The following is a 16,381-nucleotide window of genomic DNA, read 5'->3' on the forward strand; positions in this document are numbered from 1 at the left end:
GCGCCGGTGATCTTCTGTGCTGTTCTCACGACTCTCTGTAGCGCGTTTCTCTCCGCTGTTGTGCAGCTGTGGAACCAGTTGCAGATGCCGTAGGTGAGGATGCTCTCCACTGCGCCGTGGTAGAAGGCCACCAGTATCTCCTGCTTGTTGTGTTCTTTCCTGAGGCATCTCAGGGTGTATAGCCGCTGTTGTGCCCTCTTGATGGTGCCTTTTGTGTTGTCCTTCCAGGCCAGGTCATCCCGCATGTGATGTCCCAGGAATCGGAGGGTTGAGACTCTCTCCACGCTCTCTCCGTCGATGAGCAGGGGCTGGATCTCGGACTTTTTCCTCCTGAAGTCTACGATGAATTCCTGGGTCTTTGACTTGTTTAGCAGCAGGTTGTTAACCTTGCACAGCTTGCTCAGTTGCTCTACCTCATCCCTGTACGCCGACTCGTCCCCCCCCGAGATACATCCCACCACGGTGGTGTCGTCTGCAAACTTTACGATGTAGTTGCTGGGGTGGACGGGGGTGAAGTCGTGGGTGTAGAGGTTGTAGAGGATGGGGCTTAGCACGCAGCCCTGGGGGGACCCAGTGCTGAGGCTGAGGGCTGTGGAGGTGTGGGGGCCCACCCGCACCCTCTGGGGGCGGTCGGTCAGGAAGTCCTTGATCCACGCACATATAGAGTGTGATAGACCCAGGTCTAGTAGTTTGGTCACTAGCCTGTCTGGAAGGATGGTGTTGAAGGCGGAGCTGAAGTCCACGAAGAGCAGTCTCACGTAGCTGTTTCCCCTCTCCAGGTGGGATAGAGTGGCGTGGAGAGTCGTCGCTATGGCGTCCTCTGTGGACCTGTGGGCTCTGTAGGCGAACTGGTATGGATCCAGGTTGGGCGGGAGGCGTGTGAGTATGTGGGCCCGGACTAGTTTCTCGAAGCACTTCATGATGATTGGTGTGAGTGCCACCGGGCGGTAGTCGTTTAGGCAGCTCACCGTGCTTTTCTTCGGGACTGGGATGATAGTTGAGGTTTTCAGGCAGGGTGGGACGGTGGCCTGGGACAGGGACTGGTTAAAGATGTTGGTGAAAACCCCGGCCAGCTGGTCGGCGCAGTCTCTCAGCACCCGTCCCAGGACGCCATCCGGCCCCGAGGCTTTCCTGGGGTCCACCGCCTTCAGTACGCGTCTCATGGAGGTGGAAACATCATTCTTTGGGGATGCTTTTCTGCAAAGGGGACAGGACGAATGCACCGTATTGAGGGGAGGATGGATGGGGCCAAGTATCGCGAGATCTTGGCCAATAACCTCCTTCCCTCAGTAAGAGCATTGAAGATGGGTCGTGGCTGGGTCTTCCAGCATGACAACGACCCGAAACACACAGCCAGGGCAACTAAGGAGTGGCTCCGTAAGAAGCATCTCAAGGTCCTGGAGTGGCCTAGCCAGTCTCCAGACCTGAACCCAATAGAAAATCTTTGGAGGGAGCTGAAAGTCCGTGTTGCCCAGCGACAGCCCCGAAACCTGAAGGATCTGGAGAAGATCTGTATGGAGGAGTGGGCCCAAATCCCTGCTGCAGTGTGTGCAAACCTGGTCAAGAACTACAGGAAACGTCTGATCTCTGTAATTGCAAACAAAGGTTTCTTTACCAAATATTAAGCTCTGTTTTTCTGATGTATCAAATACTTATTTCATGCAATACAATGTAAATTAATTACTTTAAAATCATACAATTTGATTTTCTGGATTTTTTTGATTCTGTCTCTCACAGTTGAAGTGTACCTATGATAAAAATTACAGACCTCTACATTCTTTCTAAGTGGGAAAACGTGCAAAATCAGCAGTGTATCAAATACTTGTTCTCCCCACTGTATATATTATATATATATGTTACGGTACATGTGGGAAAACTAGGGTTAGGGTTAGGTGCTAGGGTGACTTGGTACATGCTGGCATGTCTAACCCTAACCCTAAGTTTTCCCACATGTACCGTAACATATATATAATATGCCATATTAGGCCTAAATGAGAAACGTTCAAATAAAAATTAATTATAATAATTGAGAAAAACAATCTTATATCCTACAGATATTTCCAAGGTTTTTCCAGAAACTGTACAACACTGAAAATAGTAAGTTACTGTATTTATTCAACATTTCTGTATTTTTTAAACAATAACACTGGTTCATGTCACATACGTAAATAGGCCAGTTAGTTCGATTTTTAAACACTTTTCAAAACAATAATAAAAAAAACGATGTCTGTCTAAGCATGGACAGTGCAGTACGACTTTAAGGTGCTAAATGTCAAACAATTTAAAATGTAAATGTAAAGGTGTACAGAGCCATGTTCCTTCTTCTAATCATAGACAACAAACCAAGTTTATTTGACAGTCTTCCTTCCATAAAACTCAGCTAAATATTGCTCAATTCAGTAGAATAGAACGTGTGTATATTAGCAATGTAAATCATTGCATTCCTAATTCATAATCAAATCCCACTGTCATGTATACAATACTTAATAGTAGAATCACAAACCTTTAATGAAGAGAAACATCTGACAAAGACAGGAGTAAAAGAGAGATTGTGTTGTGTTCAGTATGTCACCATTTACCTGATATCAAAGGAACATGGACCTTGGCTTGCACAAAAAGTATTCAATCATAAGTGGTTTCAATATACTGTATGAATATCAAAAATATATTTTTTTTCCCACATGACATTTAGAAAAATACATTTGGTACATTTAATCAAACAACAATTGCAAACAACCATTTTGGTTGTTATATATACATTTCATACACATTTCAAAACTTTCAGCAGTTTAGATATTTCGATTCCAGCAGCTTTCATCTGTTTCACTGTCAGTGAACCTGTGACCCAATGTCATCCCCTAAAACCCAATTCGGTTGTTAAGTCGTGACGTGTTTCCAGGTCCAAAGTTGGCTGAGGCGCTCTCTTCGAAATGCCTCAGTAATAATAATAATTCATTATATTTGTATAGCGCTTTTCCGAGGCTCAAAGACGCTGACAATATGGGAAAAACGGGAAAGTGCTGTGTCCCTTGTTGGATGAATAGATCCGAGTCTAAAAAACGATTGAACTGTCATTCTACCGCTGTAGTTGGTTGGGACCCGGAAATTGCGAAAGGTCACGTTTGACGTCAGACTTAACAACAGAATATCATCCCCTAAAACCCAATGTCATCCCCAACAACATGTATTCCTGTCCACACCCTGTGCATTGAGGGACGCCAGGAGGACTGTGATAGTCTGATGTTTCTGTGGACTGGAGCTGTGTCACCTGGTATTCCCTCCCTCCGCAGAGCCGATCTACAGCGTGAAGCGTCTCTCTACTTCATCTGCGATCATCTCCGCGATCGCCAGAGAGGAGGTGGCCGCAGGCGACGGGGCGTTACGTACATGGAGGACTCTACTGCCTACTTCTCCCACACCGCCGTCAAACACAAAGTCATCCACTAGGTTCCCGTCCCGGTCAAGAGCTTGAGCCCTCACTCCTGCAGGACCCCTGAAACAGCCAAATGCAACCGTGTCACAATACAGACAGCTGGATCCATACATTCATTAATTCATCCATCTTCTATATGGAATGGAATGGAATGGACTTTATTTGTCATTGCTACAGTACAGGTACCAAACAACGAAATTTAGGAGGGGTGGCTCCCCTGGTGTTAGGAAAGGGAAAAAAAAAACACATTTTAGAAAAAGCATAAAAGCATAAAATCACAAGAAGGTAAGGAGCTGGTTTACATCAATAAAGGCTATGTACACAATCCACTGTACTATACTGCACAGATAGTCAACTAGGGTTGTCATATTGCACAAAAGTATTTTTTCACGTTATTTAAAGTGTCACAGTTTGCAGGCTTGAAAATGTACATGTTTGTGCCTCAGCACTAGCTGCCATACAATCCGTCCGGACTGTCCTGGCCCCAGAACTTAGGCCTTTTCTGTGTTCAGGGCCTTGACGGCCCTGTGGTAGAAGCAGTTCTTCAGTCTATATACACTCTCTAAACCCCACACTGTTGCTACTTATACCATATACCACTGTCGTACCATGTCATATGCTTTAGACACACTTTACCTCGTATGAGTCACTGCTACTACTCGTGAGCTTAGAATTATAATAATAATATAAGGTTCTATCTCCGTTTAGGGTAGTTCAGAGATATTGAGCGTCAAAGTTTTTACATTCCATTATGTTTTGTGAGATGGAACCTTTGTATTTTATTAATTACTAACTCAAAATGTCAACATTTTAAAAATAACACCACACAGGCATTAATAAACACCTAATGGATCAGATTATGTACAAAACATTTTGACAAAAATGGAGATAGAACCTTATAATTCTAACGTCAATATACCACTGTCATACCATGTCATAATGCCTTAGAGTAGACACACTTTATCATGTATGCCTCGTATGAGTCACTGCTACTACTGTATTATTGTGTAGTCACTGCTGCTAGTTTATTACCCTGGTTGAATGCGAGTGATTTTAGCCCATGTTTACCTGCACACATCATTGAGAGAGAGCTCTGGTATGAACTTCTGCAGCATTTTCACCTGCGCACCAATAAACACCCCTCTGTACATCTCTCCAACACCATACACTACATTTTTCATCACCAGTCTCTGAAGTCCCCTGTAAACACAAAGACAATAGTCATCAGCATAGGTTTGTCATTTACTGATTGTCATTGTCATCAGTTTGTCATCACTCCTATTTTAGAAACTCTACACTGGCTTCCTGTTAAGTTCAGAATAGATTTCAAGATCCTTCTGCTTGTTTATAAAGCTCTCACTGGCACAGCACCAGAATATCTGAAAGACCTTTTGCTAGCATATCAGCCCAATAGAGCTCTCAGGTCTTCTTACGCTGGTTTTCTCTGTGTACCACATGTACAAAAGGAGAGATTTGGTGAGGCTGCATTCTCATTTTATGCACCCAAATTGTGGAATGCACTGCCAGTTTACATTAGGGATGCAACCTCAGCAAATAAGACTAAAAACCCATATATTGCCTTTAAATTACTAAATAATTAAATAATGATTATATAATGATTGGAGCACTTTGAGCTGCAACGTTTGCAGGAAAAGCGCTATACAAATAAAAAGTTATTATTATTATAATATTATTATTATTTAGCAAGATAGTGAAAGTGGAGGCAATGGCTGGGATCACTGGCGGACTCGGGGGGCAGGGGGGGCTACTGCCCCTCCTGGTGCCCCCACGGTTGAAAAACGTCTCGCTTAGGTGCCCTTTTGAGTGGCGAAAATGAGAGGACATGCCCTATTGGTGCCCCTCCAATGGTCTAAACATGACCATGTGCCCCCACAGTTGAAAAACTTCGCACTAAAGTGCCCTTTTGAGTGGCAAAATTAGAGGACGTGCCCTATTGGCTGCCCTTCCAATGGTCTAAACTTGACCATGTGCACTGATGGGGTCCTTTTTTTCTTTTCGCCCCTGCCCTTCAAACAGCCTGAGTCCGCCACTGGCTGGGATACCATAACATCCCCTGTATGTACGGTACCTAAATGACAGTGCATCAGCAAAGTCTCTGGCATCAAAGTCGCACAGTTTGTAGCCCTCCCGTTTGAAGGCTAGGACCGCGTTGGGGCCGAGCCACACGCTGCCATCCATCCGCGGGGTGAAGTGAACTCCCAAGAAGGGGAACCGGGGGTCAGGGACCTGGAAAATAAATCTGTGTCAGTGCCACCAGATCACTAACTTAACACTTAACAAACCGTGACGTTAGAATTATAAGGTTCTTTCTCCATTTTTGTCGAAATTGAGTTTTTTTACATAACCTGATCCATTAGGTGTTTATTAATGTCTGTGTGGTGTTATTTTTAAAATGTTGACATTTTTGAGTTAGTAATTAATAAAATACAAAGGTTCCATCTCACAGAACATAATGGAATGTAAAAACTTTGACGCTCAATATCTCTGAACTACCCTAAACGGAGATAGAACCTTATAATTCTAAGCTCACGAAACTGCATTGAATATGAAGGACTTACTGGGTAGATATTGCCCTTGACAAGATAGTGTTTCTCTGGCTTCAGGACCAGGTAGTCTCCTCTGAAAGGCACAATGCGTGGCTCTGGGCTACACCCAGACATCTGAGATAGGCGGTCGGAGTAAAGGCCTCCACAGGTCAGGACATAACGGCATCTCACCTCATTCCCCTGATGAAACAACACACAAAGACCAGACCAACAGCTTACACAGACACAGACACAGACACAGACACAGACACACAGACACACACACACACACACACACACACACACACACACACCACACACACCACACACGCACACGCACACGCACACACACACACACACACACACACACACACACACACGCACCTACCTTTGAGTCTTTAATAGCTATAGGGTATTTCAATCCTGAAGAACATTAAAAGAGAAGCGAATTATGCCCATGAGAGAGGTCAAATAAAACGCAGATTAACAGTAAGGTGTTTAGAACAAACCCAGTACCTTCAGTGCTCCCAGACGGGCTTTCCTGGACCATGCTGATGTCACTAGCCTCGTATTCTGTCACCACAGTCCCGCCCGCCTCCTGGAAGTCTTTACCGTATGTGAGTGACACCAGCCTCCAGTCCACAATGCCAGTGTAGGGCGAGTCCAGGGCCATAAGACCCTAAAAGAGAAACCTATGATGAGCATCCCACACATACACTTTCCTCTGCCCCCTTTTAAATGTTGTTGTGACGTTAGAATTATAAGGTTCTATCTCAAATTTTGTCAAAATTGAGTTTTTTACATAATCTGATCCATTAGGTGTTTATTAATGCCTGTGTGGTGTTATTTTTTAAATGTTGACATTTTTTAGTTAGTAATTAATAAAATACAAAGGATCTCACAAAACATAATGGAATGTAAAAACTTTCACGCTCAATATCTCTGAACGACCCTAAACGGAGATAGAACCTTAGAATTCTAAGCTCACGATGTATTAAACCCTTCATGAAACCGCCCAGTCCCTCTCCCTACCCTGCAGTAGGGCTCCCGTTCTCTGATCTCCTTGGCGTCGATCATGCTCAGGTCACGCACGTTGTTCTGCTTGCCACGTTCATACAGCGCATTGAGCCGAGGAATCTCCTCCTGCTCTACAGCAACGATGAGCTGGAGACACAGACAGTCATACCTGTCAGATAAGCATTGACTTACACTGCACATATGGCAGAAAGGTGAAGCAGGTGAAGTCTAACGCACAATTAAAAAAATAAATGACAAGGAAACCAAGAGAGGGTGGTATATCGAGAGAGGTGTGATAGTACCTACAGAAGTAAATAAAATATATTTTTAAATAACTGTTAAAATGTATAAAACAAACAAAGTAATTAGGTCCTCTGACAAGGGGTGGCTGAGCATAATAAATAAATAATAATAATAATAATACAAAGAAATAAGTATTATACTTATAATTATAATTTTCTTTTCATGCCCAACCAATTATGGGAGGGTTGGGGTAGGTGAAAAGGGGGCTAGAAATTATGTAAGCAATGCTATCGGATAGAACTTAAATTCTGGGTTTACACATTTTAAAGCTGATCTTAAAACTAACTTTTTGATTCCAGATTTCCACCTGAAACGTTTGGTTTTTTTCAGTTCCAAAGTCAAGTTTAAGCAATATTTACTCTAGGTGCTCTCAGGCCAATATTTACAAACCTGGTAAACAATTAGGTCTAGTTGTCTACAGAACCTTGGCTACAATCGGCTCATTTGAGTAAAAAACTCACCTTTCCACATTTCTTGAATGGGAGACCTTTTTTCTCAAGGTACTCGTAGGCCAACGTGGCCCCCCGCACACACAGACGGGCCTTCAAGGACCCCGGGGTGTAGTAGATCCCGCTGTGGATGACTCCACTGTTGTGTCCGCTCTGGTGTATGGCTGATAATAATAATAATAATAATAATACATTAGATTTATATAGCGCTTTTCTTTTTTTTTGTACGTTATTTTTTCTCATATTTTTCATTTCATTGGACAGAATCAGTGAACACAGACAGGAAAGTAGGAGAAGAAGGGAGAGAGGGCATGTCAGCAGGGCATGGGTTAGGGTTAGAACCCATGCCGACATGGGCATGTGTGCACTGTAGACCGCGGTGCTAGACCACTGGACCACCCCAGGCCACGTATATAGCGCTTTTCTAGACACTCAAAGACGCTTTACAAACTGAAAAGATCGAGTAGTAATAATAAAAAGAAACTAATTAAGGTAGTGCTGGGGACACATGGGAAGGGGAGGGGGAGAGGGTTAACTGGTGAAGGCAAGCTTGAAGAGGTGGGGTTTTGAGGGCCTGTTTAAATGTTGGGAGGGTGTTGGCTTGTCTTCAAACCCTTCATTTCTTCCTCTTGAACCAATTGACATTTGACAGTCTCCGTTGCAGTATGTTTTGGATCGTTGTCATACTGGAAGATCCACCCGCGTCTCATCCTCATCTTCCTGGTGGATGGCAACAGATTCTTCTCAAGAATTTCCCAGTACATGGCTCCATTCATCTTCCCTTCGATAATGTGTACTCCACCAGTCCCATGTGAAGAAGAACAGCCCCATACCATGATGCTTCCACCTCTGAACTTCACTGTAGGTATTATTAGGATCATATGCAGAGCCATTTCTTCTCCAAACATGGCGCGTTGTATTGTTGCTGAAAAGTTAGATTTTCGTCTTGTCGGACCAGACTACATTCTCCCAGTAATCTACAGGCTTCTCCAAATGTTCTGTAGCAGACTTCAAACGAGCTTCAACATGCCCTTTCTTCAGTAACGGAGTCTTCCATGTGTAATCGTGAATGGAGACCGTGGTGGTGGAGTGCATTGGCTATTGTTTTATTTGTGACAACTGTACCTGCTGCTTCCAGGTCTTTCTGGATCTCTGCTCGAGTGGACCTTGGCTCTTGGGCTAGTCTTCCGACAAACTTTTTAACTGCCCAGTCAGAAATCTTGCAAAGAGCTCCTGTGTGGCCGACTGATGGTGGAGTGATGTTCCTTCCACTTGCGGATAATGGCCCCAGTGGTGCTTATAGAAACATTTAGGAGTTTCTGTAACCAGTGCCATTACTGTGCTGCTCAACAATTTTGTTGGGAAGGTCTTGGGAGAGCTCTTTGCCTCTACCCATCATGAGATGTTTCTTGCAGGAAAGCTTGGTGACAAATGATTTGTTTACTTGCATTCAGAGGTGGGAAAACCTTTTTCAGAGTGGAAGTACTTACTCACCAACATCCACTAACCCAGCTGATTCTAATTATCACAGGTAGGAGAACTCACTAGTAGGGGTAGTGGTGGTCTAGTGGATAGTGAGTTGGACTTGGGATCGGAAGGTTGTGAGTTCAAATCCCGCCTGAAGCCACACCACTACTAGTGTGCCCTTGGGTAAGGCACTTAGCCCTCAGTTACTCCAGGGGGAATGTCCCTGTAATTCGTAATTGTAAGTCGCTTTGGATAAAAGCGTCTGCTAAATGGCAAAATTAATGAAATTAAAATTAATAAGCTGGTTTAGTGCTTTTTCTTACTGTGTTCAATACTTTTTTCCCCAGTGTCATTCCATTTTATTGCACAGCTATTTTTATGAGTTTTATTGAGTTAATACCAGTGCCTGGTCTAAATGTCATGTGAATAGCTGCAATGGAAGTATGTTGCAATATATATATATATAATATATATATAGAGAGAGAGAGAGAGAGAAAGAGAAAGAGAGAGAGAGAGAGAGAGCGAGAGAGAGAGAGAGAGAGAGAGAGAGAGAGAGAGAGAGAGAGAGAGAGAGACAGAGACAGAGAGACAGAGAGACTCCATGACTGACCTTGTTAAAAAGCATTGAGATGTTTATTTGTCTGATTTTAGGTCACATTTCATTGGTCCCCCTCCATCATCTTACCCAACTCTTTCTCCTTCTCCAGCAGGACGAAGCTCAGGGTGGGGTGTCTGAGGATGAGCTCTCTGGCTGTGGCCAGTCCCACGATGCCGCCCCCCACCACAGACACGTCATATGCGCTGCAAGACAACAGTGATCTAGTCACTAGGGGCACATGTCAATGTGGGCTGCATAGGTGAATTGGCATGTTTACATTGCGTTGTAGCATTTATGTAGACACAATGTGATTAGTCTAGACGCAGAGAGAAAAGTTGGCAATGGAGGCTGAGCTATATAAGCAAAGCCCTAGCTCAACATGTTCACGACAGTTGTATCTTGGCCGTCCTGTGTTCATGTATCAGGAGGATTGTGTGGCTATAGTGGCTACCAGCCTCAACCTGACACGTCTCTATAGTGGCGACCAGCCTCAACCTGACACTTCTCTATAGTGGCTACCAGCCTCAACCTGACACTTCTCTATAGTGGCTCTACCAGACTCAACCTGACACTTCTCTATAGTGGCTGCCAGCCTCAACCTGACACTTCTCTATAGTGGCTCTACCAGACTCAACCTGACACTTCTCTATAGTGGCTACCAGCCTCAACCTGACACTTCTCTATAGTGGCTACCAGCCTCAACCTGACACTTCTCTATAGTGGCTCTACCAGACTCAACCTGACACTTCTCTATAGTGGCTACCAGCCTCAACCTGACACTTCTCTATAGTGGCCACCAGCCTCAACCTGACACTTCTCCCCGGGGTGCCGAAACAGCTTCTACAGGTCTTGACTGGAGTTAAGTTTGTCATATTGGCTACAACTCAAATGTCACTGAAATCCTGATCAAAATGTCCCACTCACCTGTGTAGGTGTCTGACTTTAGTGCACGTCGAGGCTTTGGACTGGGTTGCAAATAAAGCAAACGACGCGCTGTTTACTTTTCGAATCATTTCAGCTGAGAGACCATACAACACCTAAGACTACTGCCGGAAGTGATCCATCAATTGTACATGCATTTATGTTGCCCACAACTCGTCCTCAAGGTTTCTTAACCTTCTAGAATCGTAACTGGCTTGAAGCTCTCCGCCACTTTAAGAGCAACGCATCCGGGTACTTTGCCCTCCCGTCATGTCCACGCCCCCTTTTTGGATGGTAGAAGTTTGACTGGCGGTCAATGCAAATGTCTGGTCTTTGCTACTTTAATCCGCTAAAATAAGAAAACCGTGTTGCTTTTTAGATATTAGGAGCCCAAATCCGAAGGCCAGTTAGGCAAACTATTATATAGTGTCGTTGCCGATCAAATTTCCATTGACCGCCAGTCAAACTTCTACCACCCAAAAGGGGGGCGTGATCGTTCTGATGACAGGGGGAGGTGACGCGTAACTGCTCTTATCCAATCACATCTCACGCTGCCCGTGCGTCATCGGGTTAAAGTTCATCATGGAAGCAGAATGTTCGCGATACCAATGTAAACACCGTTACAGTAACTGAATGCAGGGAAACAAGGTGACTGGGTAAACATGTTCAGGTTGTACAGGTTAGACATTGACAGTCGCAATGTTACCTCATAGGATTGCGTACGTCTGCTGTGGCTCGTGCCATATGACACAGTATAGAATTTGAAGGACTTGTTAGTTGTCGTGCGTATTCGACAATGTGAATGTAGGCTGTTACTGAGACTGCTAAGCTGTTGATATGATGGGGGAGACATTGGGCCAGTTTCACAGACAAGGCTTAAGCCTAATCCTGGACTAAAAAGCATCTTCAATGGAGATTTTACATTGAAAGTGTGATTTAGTCCAGGACTAGGCTTAAGCCTTGTCTGTGAAACCGGCCCATTAACAACCCATCTGTCTGACTCCACATTGGATCAGTACTTCAGCATGAGAACTCATGCTGTTCTATTGTTCATTGATATCGCTGATCAAGCATTTTAAGCACTAGGAAAACAACAGTATTGCATTTACAAAAATCTCTGGATAATGTTTTGCAAGGCTGAAAAGAAATGAGGCTGTTGTCAAAGGCAGCACAGACGGCGCTCTCAGCACAGAAGACCTTGCCGCCAGGGGGCAGCAGACAGTTCTGGGGCTGGCTCAATGCCGTGTTCAACAAGTGAGTGACCACTAGACATCAGTGGTACTGTAGTCCCTACACCAGCACCACTGCTCGACAACAATGTGCAACTGTACATGACATGTCGTCTATAGAGAGAAAGCATGTCCAATTCACAAATTATTATATGCGCATATGCCTATAGCTCACACCTCATGTCTGTGATTAAAAAAAAAAACTTCTAAGGGGGGCCCCTTGTACTGTTTCTCCAGTGTCTAAAAATGTATAATAAAAAAAAAAAGGGTTAGGTTTAGAAGAAGGTGATAGAAGAAGGTTTTTCCTTCTATCAATGGCCCCGGGCCTGAGCTGGATTACTCTTCCTGCTACGACTGGTGGATTGATGATTCACTTCTTGCTTAGTCAAATGTATTGATTATTGTAAGTCGCTTTGGAATAAGGCGTCTGCTAAATGCCATAAATGTAAAAATGTAAATGATAATAATTGTCCTCTGTAATCACACCCGCAGAGTAGATCATGAGCGGATTAAAGCTGTCGGCCCAGACCGCGCGGCTGCAGAGTGGCTCCTGAGATGTGGGGCCAAGGTGAGGTTCCAGGGCTTTGACCGCTGGCAACATGACTACAACGGCCTGCCCACTGGCCCTCGAGGCCGTCATAAGATCCAGGGTATTGACGCCAGTGAATCCTGCATCATGTACAGAGGGTTTGATCATCTGGGTCAGTATCACATTGAGAAGACACCACAGTTTAAGTCTGTCTTATCTGAAGCATTTCGTGACGTTAGAATTATAAGGTTCTATCTCAATTTTTGGTCAAAATTGAGTTTTTTACATAATCTGATCCATTAGGTGTTTATTAATGCCTGTGTGGTGTTATTTTTAAAATGTTGACATTTTTGAGTTAGTAATTAATAAAATACAAAGGTTCCATCTCACAAACCATAATGGAATATAAAAACGTTGACGCTCAATATCTCTGAACTACCCTAAACCGAGATAGAACCTTATAATTCGAAGCTCAAGATTTGTTATTATGAATTTGACAGTTGATTCAAGGTTTCAATCGCAGCGTTTATAACCAGAAACACCTAACTACACTGTTACCTTTAAAGGGGCAATCTGGGATTTGTACATCTATTTACAGACTTTTAAATGAATTATATATAGCCATTGATTATTGAAAAATATAACTTAATGCCTCATGAACTTAGTTCAACTGTCTTACCCCATCAGAATCCAAAATATAAACTAGTTTTACTTTACTAACGAGACATTAAAACTATAATGTTGATCTCATGTACTGTCAGCCCTTGGCTTGCATCCATAGATATGAAGGAGAGAAACTCAGAACTACACAGATAAGTTAACCAGACAGATAAGATAGCCAGACTGTGTTTACCACCTCAAATCAATTCATTTATGCCCAGCCAAATCCATGTTTAGAGGTAGCTAGCTAACATAACATTGATCATACTGGTAAGACTTCTCACTTTTCAAAAGATGCCGGTCGAGAGAGGAGGCTGGCGTTGCTTGTTTGCCGCTTCTCCGCCCGAAATCTAGATATACTTGCAGTGTCCAGAGTAGATTGTCCTACAAAGACACTTAGATTTAGTAATCAAAAAATTTATTAGACCCCTATACTTTCTTTTATTTCTTTTTTGTTTCTTTTTATTCTACTACTTGATCTTTTCAGTTTGTAAAGAGTCTTTGAGTGTCTAGAAAAGCGCTATATAAGTGTATGTATTATTATTATTATCATTATTATTATTATTATTATTATTATTATTATTATATGTCTATGAATTTGATAGTGGTTATATTTCTACAGCCCCATCATTCGGGGGAGACCTCTTTGTGGTTGTTCCAATCCCAGACTGTCCCGTTTAGGTCTTTCAAACTTAAGATTCTTTCCACAAGGTTCACTTTACTGTACAGCTGAAAACACGATACCAGGCCAAGTTAATAGTAAGTGAGAGGTGAGGGTGAAAGAAAGTCTCTCCCAGACTGTTTACGCTAATGTAACGTAAGTGAGGAGGATGTTTTACACTAGAAAGAGAGACAGTGCACTCTCTCTCTGACCCTGTGCTCTAAAAATCTTTCCTTTTCCTCCTCTAGATGACTTAATGCACGTAGAGGAAATCAAGTTAAACAAGTGCATCTACATTGAGGATATGTGCCTGGAGAGACTGAGCACAATCGAGAATCTGCAGGACAGCCTACACAAGATGGAGGTGATTTCCTGTGGCAACGTGACAGACAAGGGCATCATTGCCCTGCACAAACTCAAGTGAGTGCCTCTGGGAACTTTGTGTCGGCGGCGTAAGAAGAATATGTATCACTTAAGCAATTTCACACGAGAGGGAGTGCTGTTATACTGAATATCAGCACGGCTGTGATTGGGTCGTAGGTACGAGGCCGCAGGCCGAGTAGGAAGACAATCACAGCCGTGATATTCAGTATAACAGCACAACCTCGAGTGTGATATTGCTTTTATACAACAGTTCTACAGCACCATTTATTAGTTAACAGTAATAATGGAATGGAATGGACTTTATTTGTCATTGCTACAGTACAGGTACCAAACAACGCAATTTAGGAGGGGTGGCTCCCCTGGTGTTTAGGAAAGGAAAAAGAAAACACATTTTAGAAAGAGCATAGATGCATAAAATCACAAGAAGGTAAGGAGCTGGTTTACATCAATAAAGGCTATGTACACAATCCACTGTACTATACTGCACAGATAGTCAACTAGGGTTGTCATATTGCACAAAAAGTATTTTTTCACATTATTTTAAAGTGTCACAGTTTGCAGGCTTGAAAATGTACATGTTTGTGCCTCAGCACTAGCTGCCATACAATCCGTCCGGACTGTCCTGGGCCCAGAACTTAGGCCTTTTCTGTGTTCAGGGCCTTGACGGCCCTGTGGTAGAAGCTGTTCTTCAGTCTGTTTGTCTTAGCGGCCGGGGTCCTGTACCTCCTGTTCGAGGGCAGCTTGACAAAGTGTTCGTGCCCAGGGTGGGTCGGGTCCTTGGAGATCTTGGAGGCCCTCCTGAGACAGCGTGTTTTGTACAGCTCCTCCAGAGAGGGGAGGGGGGCGCCGGTGATCTTCTGTGCTGTTCTCACGACTCTGATCTCTGATCGACTCTGAACTCTGATCGACTCTGTTCTCACGACTCACGACTCTGAGAAGCGACAACAGATTATGATTTGTTTGTTTATTTAATCATGAAAATAAAAGAAAAATAGTTACGCAACTGAACTTCAAATGGACTGTTGCCTAGTAACGTGAACACAAACATGTAGTCTAATTAACGGTCATTTAGTAGAACATCTGTGCGGCGGAGTGATACATATACCGTAGTTAAAAGTCCCAGTGCTGTTATACTGTATATCAGCACTCATGGAATGCCTCTTGTCCAATCAAATGACTTGGTCAGAACTAACTGTTGTATAAATGTCATTGTCATATACAGTAACGTACCTCTGAAAGATAATAATCAAGTTTTTTTATTTCTCACACAGGAATCTAAAGCATCTGTTCCTCAGTGACCTACCAGGACTGAGAGAGAAGGAGACAACTGTTGGGAGACTCCAGACTGCACTACCCCATCTGGACATAGAGCTGGACCTTGTGTGACAGACTTAGCAGTAGTATGAATCACAGGCCTTTGTTAGGAGGGAGCGGGGTCTAGCATTGTGGGGGCCATGGCTTGAAGAAGCGAGTCATCGCATAGCAGTGGTGGGATGCTGGAAGAATGTAGAGAAGAGACTGATTTGAAACAGCACTTTATTTTATTGACTTCAAACATTTTCACATAATTGTCTATCCTAAGCTTAAATATTACTCCATAGAAAAGTACATAGGGGGATAATATATATGTGACAAGAATGAGAATTTCAATTATTCAGTTTAGGAATCATTTAACAATGGATTCATTTGGCATTTGTAATGTGTCCAAGGGTAGATGGCTATAAATATCCTTAGCACCGGTGTTGTGGAAATAGTGGGTACTTTTTGAAAAATAACAACTTAGATGATATTGATATTAAAATGTTATTTACTGTACTGTATTGTACTACAGACATGTCTACATAAACATTTAAACAAAAATAAAGTCAGATTGACTTCACCTTCTACAGTTTTTCTGCTGTGTGATTCTTTCTGCTCATTTTAGTTGACAGCGAGCAAATGCAACAAGGTACCTTCTCACAACTTTTCAACCTACTTTTGAGACAATATCAAAACAAGCATCCTGATATTAATTCAATACCAAAAACATGTCACTGACTCATTCATTATATAAACAACATTTGGCAAACCAGGCAAGGCAGTATGTCACAGTGTTACCCCATTCTACACAGGCTACGTCTACCAGCAGAGCAGTAAACCACTCGTTGTAATTATACACAGATATACAAGCCTTAAACGGAGGCA

At 43.1% G+C, this 16,381-nt stretch overlaps 2 protein-coding genes across 2 annotated transcripts; one reads left to right on the forward strand and one right to left on the reverse strand.

Annotated features, from left to right (window-relative positions):
* Positions 1–2,097: 2,097 nt before the first annotated feature.
* Positions 2,098–11,160, reverse strand: l2hgdh (L-2-hydroxyglutarate dehydrogenase). Its single transcript, XM_080526352.1, has 10 exons — positions 10,738–11,160; positions 9,901–10,016; positions 7,761–7,912; positions 7,012–7,143; positions 6,496–6,658; positions 6,368–6,402; positions 6,013–6,180; positions 5,523–5,680; positions 4,502–4,633; positions 2,098–3,493 (listed from the first exon to the last, which is right to left on the reverse strand). Exons 1-10 carry the CDS (start codon positions 10,824–10,826, stop codon positions 3,298–3,300), a joined length of 1,341 nt encoding a protein of 446 aa, XP_080382478.1. The 5' UTR covers positions 10,827–11,160; the 3' UTR covers positions 2,098–3,297.
* A 149-nt stretch (positions 11,161–11,309) lies between these two features.
* On the forward strand, positions 11,310–16,072 carry dmac2l (distal membrane arm assembly component 2 like). Its single transcript, XM_080550490.1, has 5 exons — positions 11,310–11,382; positions 11,871–11,988; positions 12,456–12,664; positions 14,062–14,233; positions 15,469–16,072. The coding sequence occupies exons 2-5, from the start codon at positions 11,882–11,884 to the stop codon at positions 15,581–15,583; spliced, it is 603 nt and encodes a 200-aa protein (XP_080406616.1). The 5' UTR covers positions 11,310–11,382; positions 11,871–11,881; the 3' UTR covers positions 15,584–16,072.
* Positions 16,073–16,381: the final 309 nt, after the last annotated feature.

This window comes from Nansenia antarctica, assembly GCF_963989245.1.
Source record: "Nansenia antarctica genome assembly, chromosome: 1".
In the NCBI taxonomy this organism is placed as follows: domain Eukaryota; kingdom Metazoa; phylum Chordata; class Actinopteri; order Argentiniformes; family Microstomatidae; genus Nansenia; species Nansenia antarctica.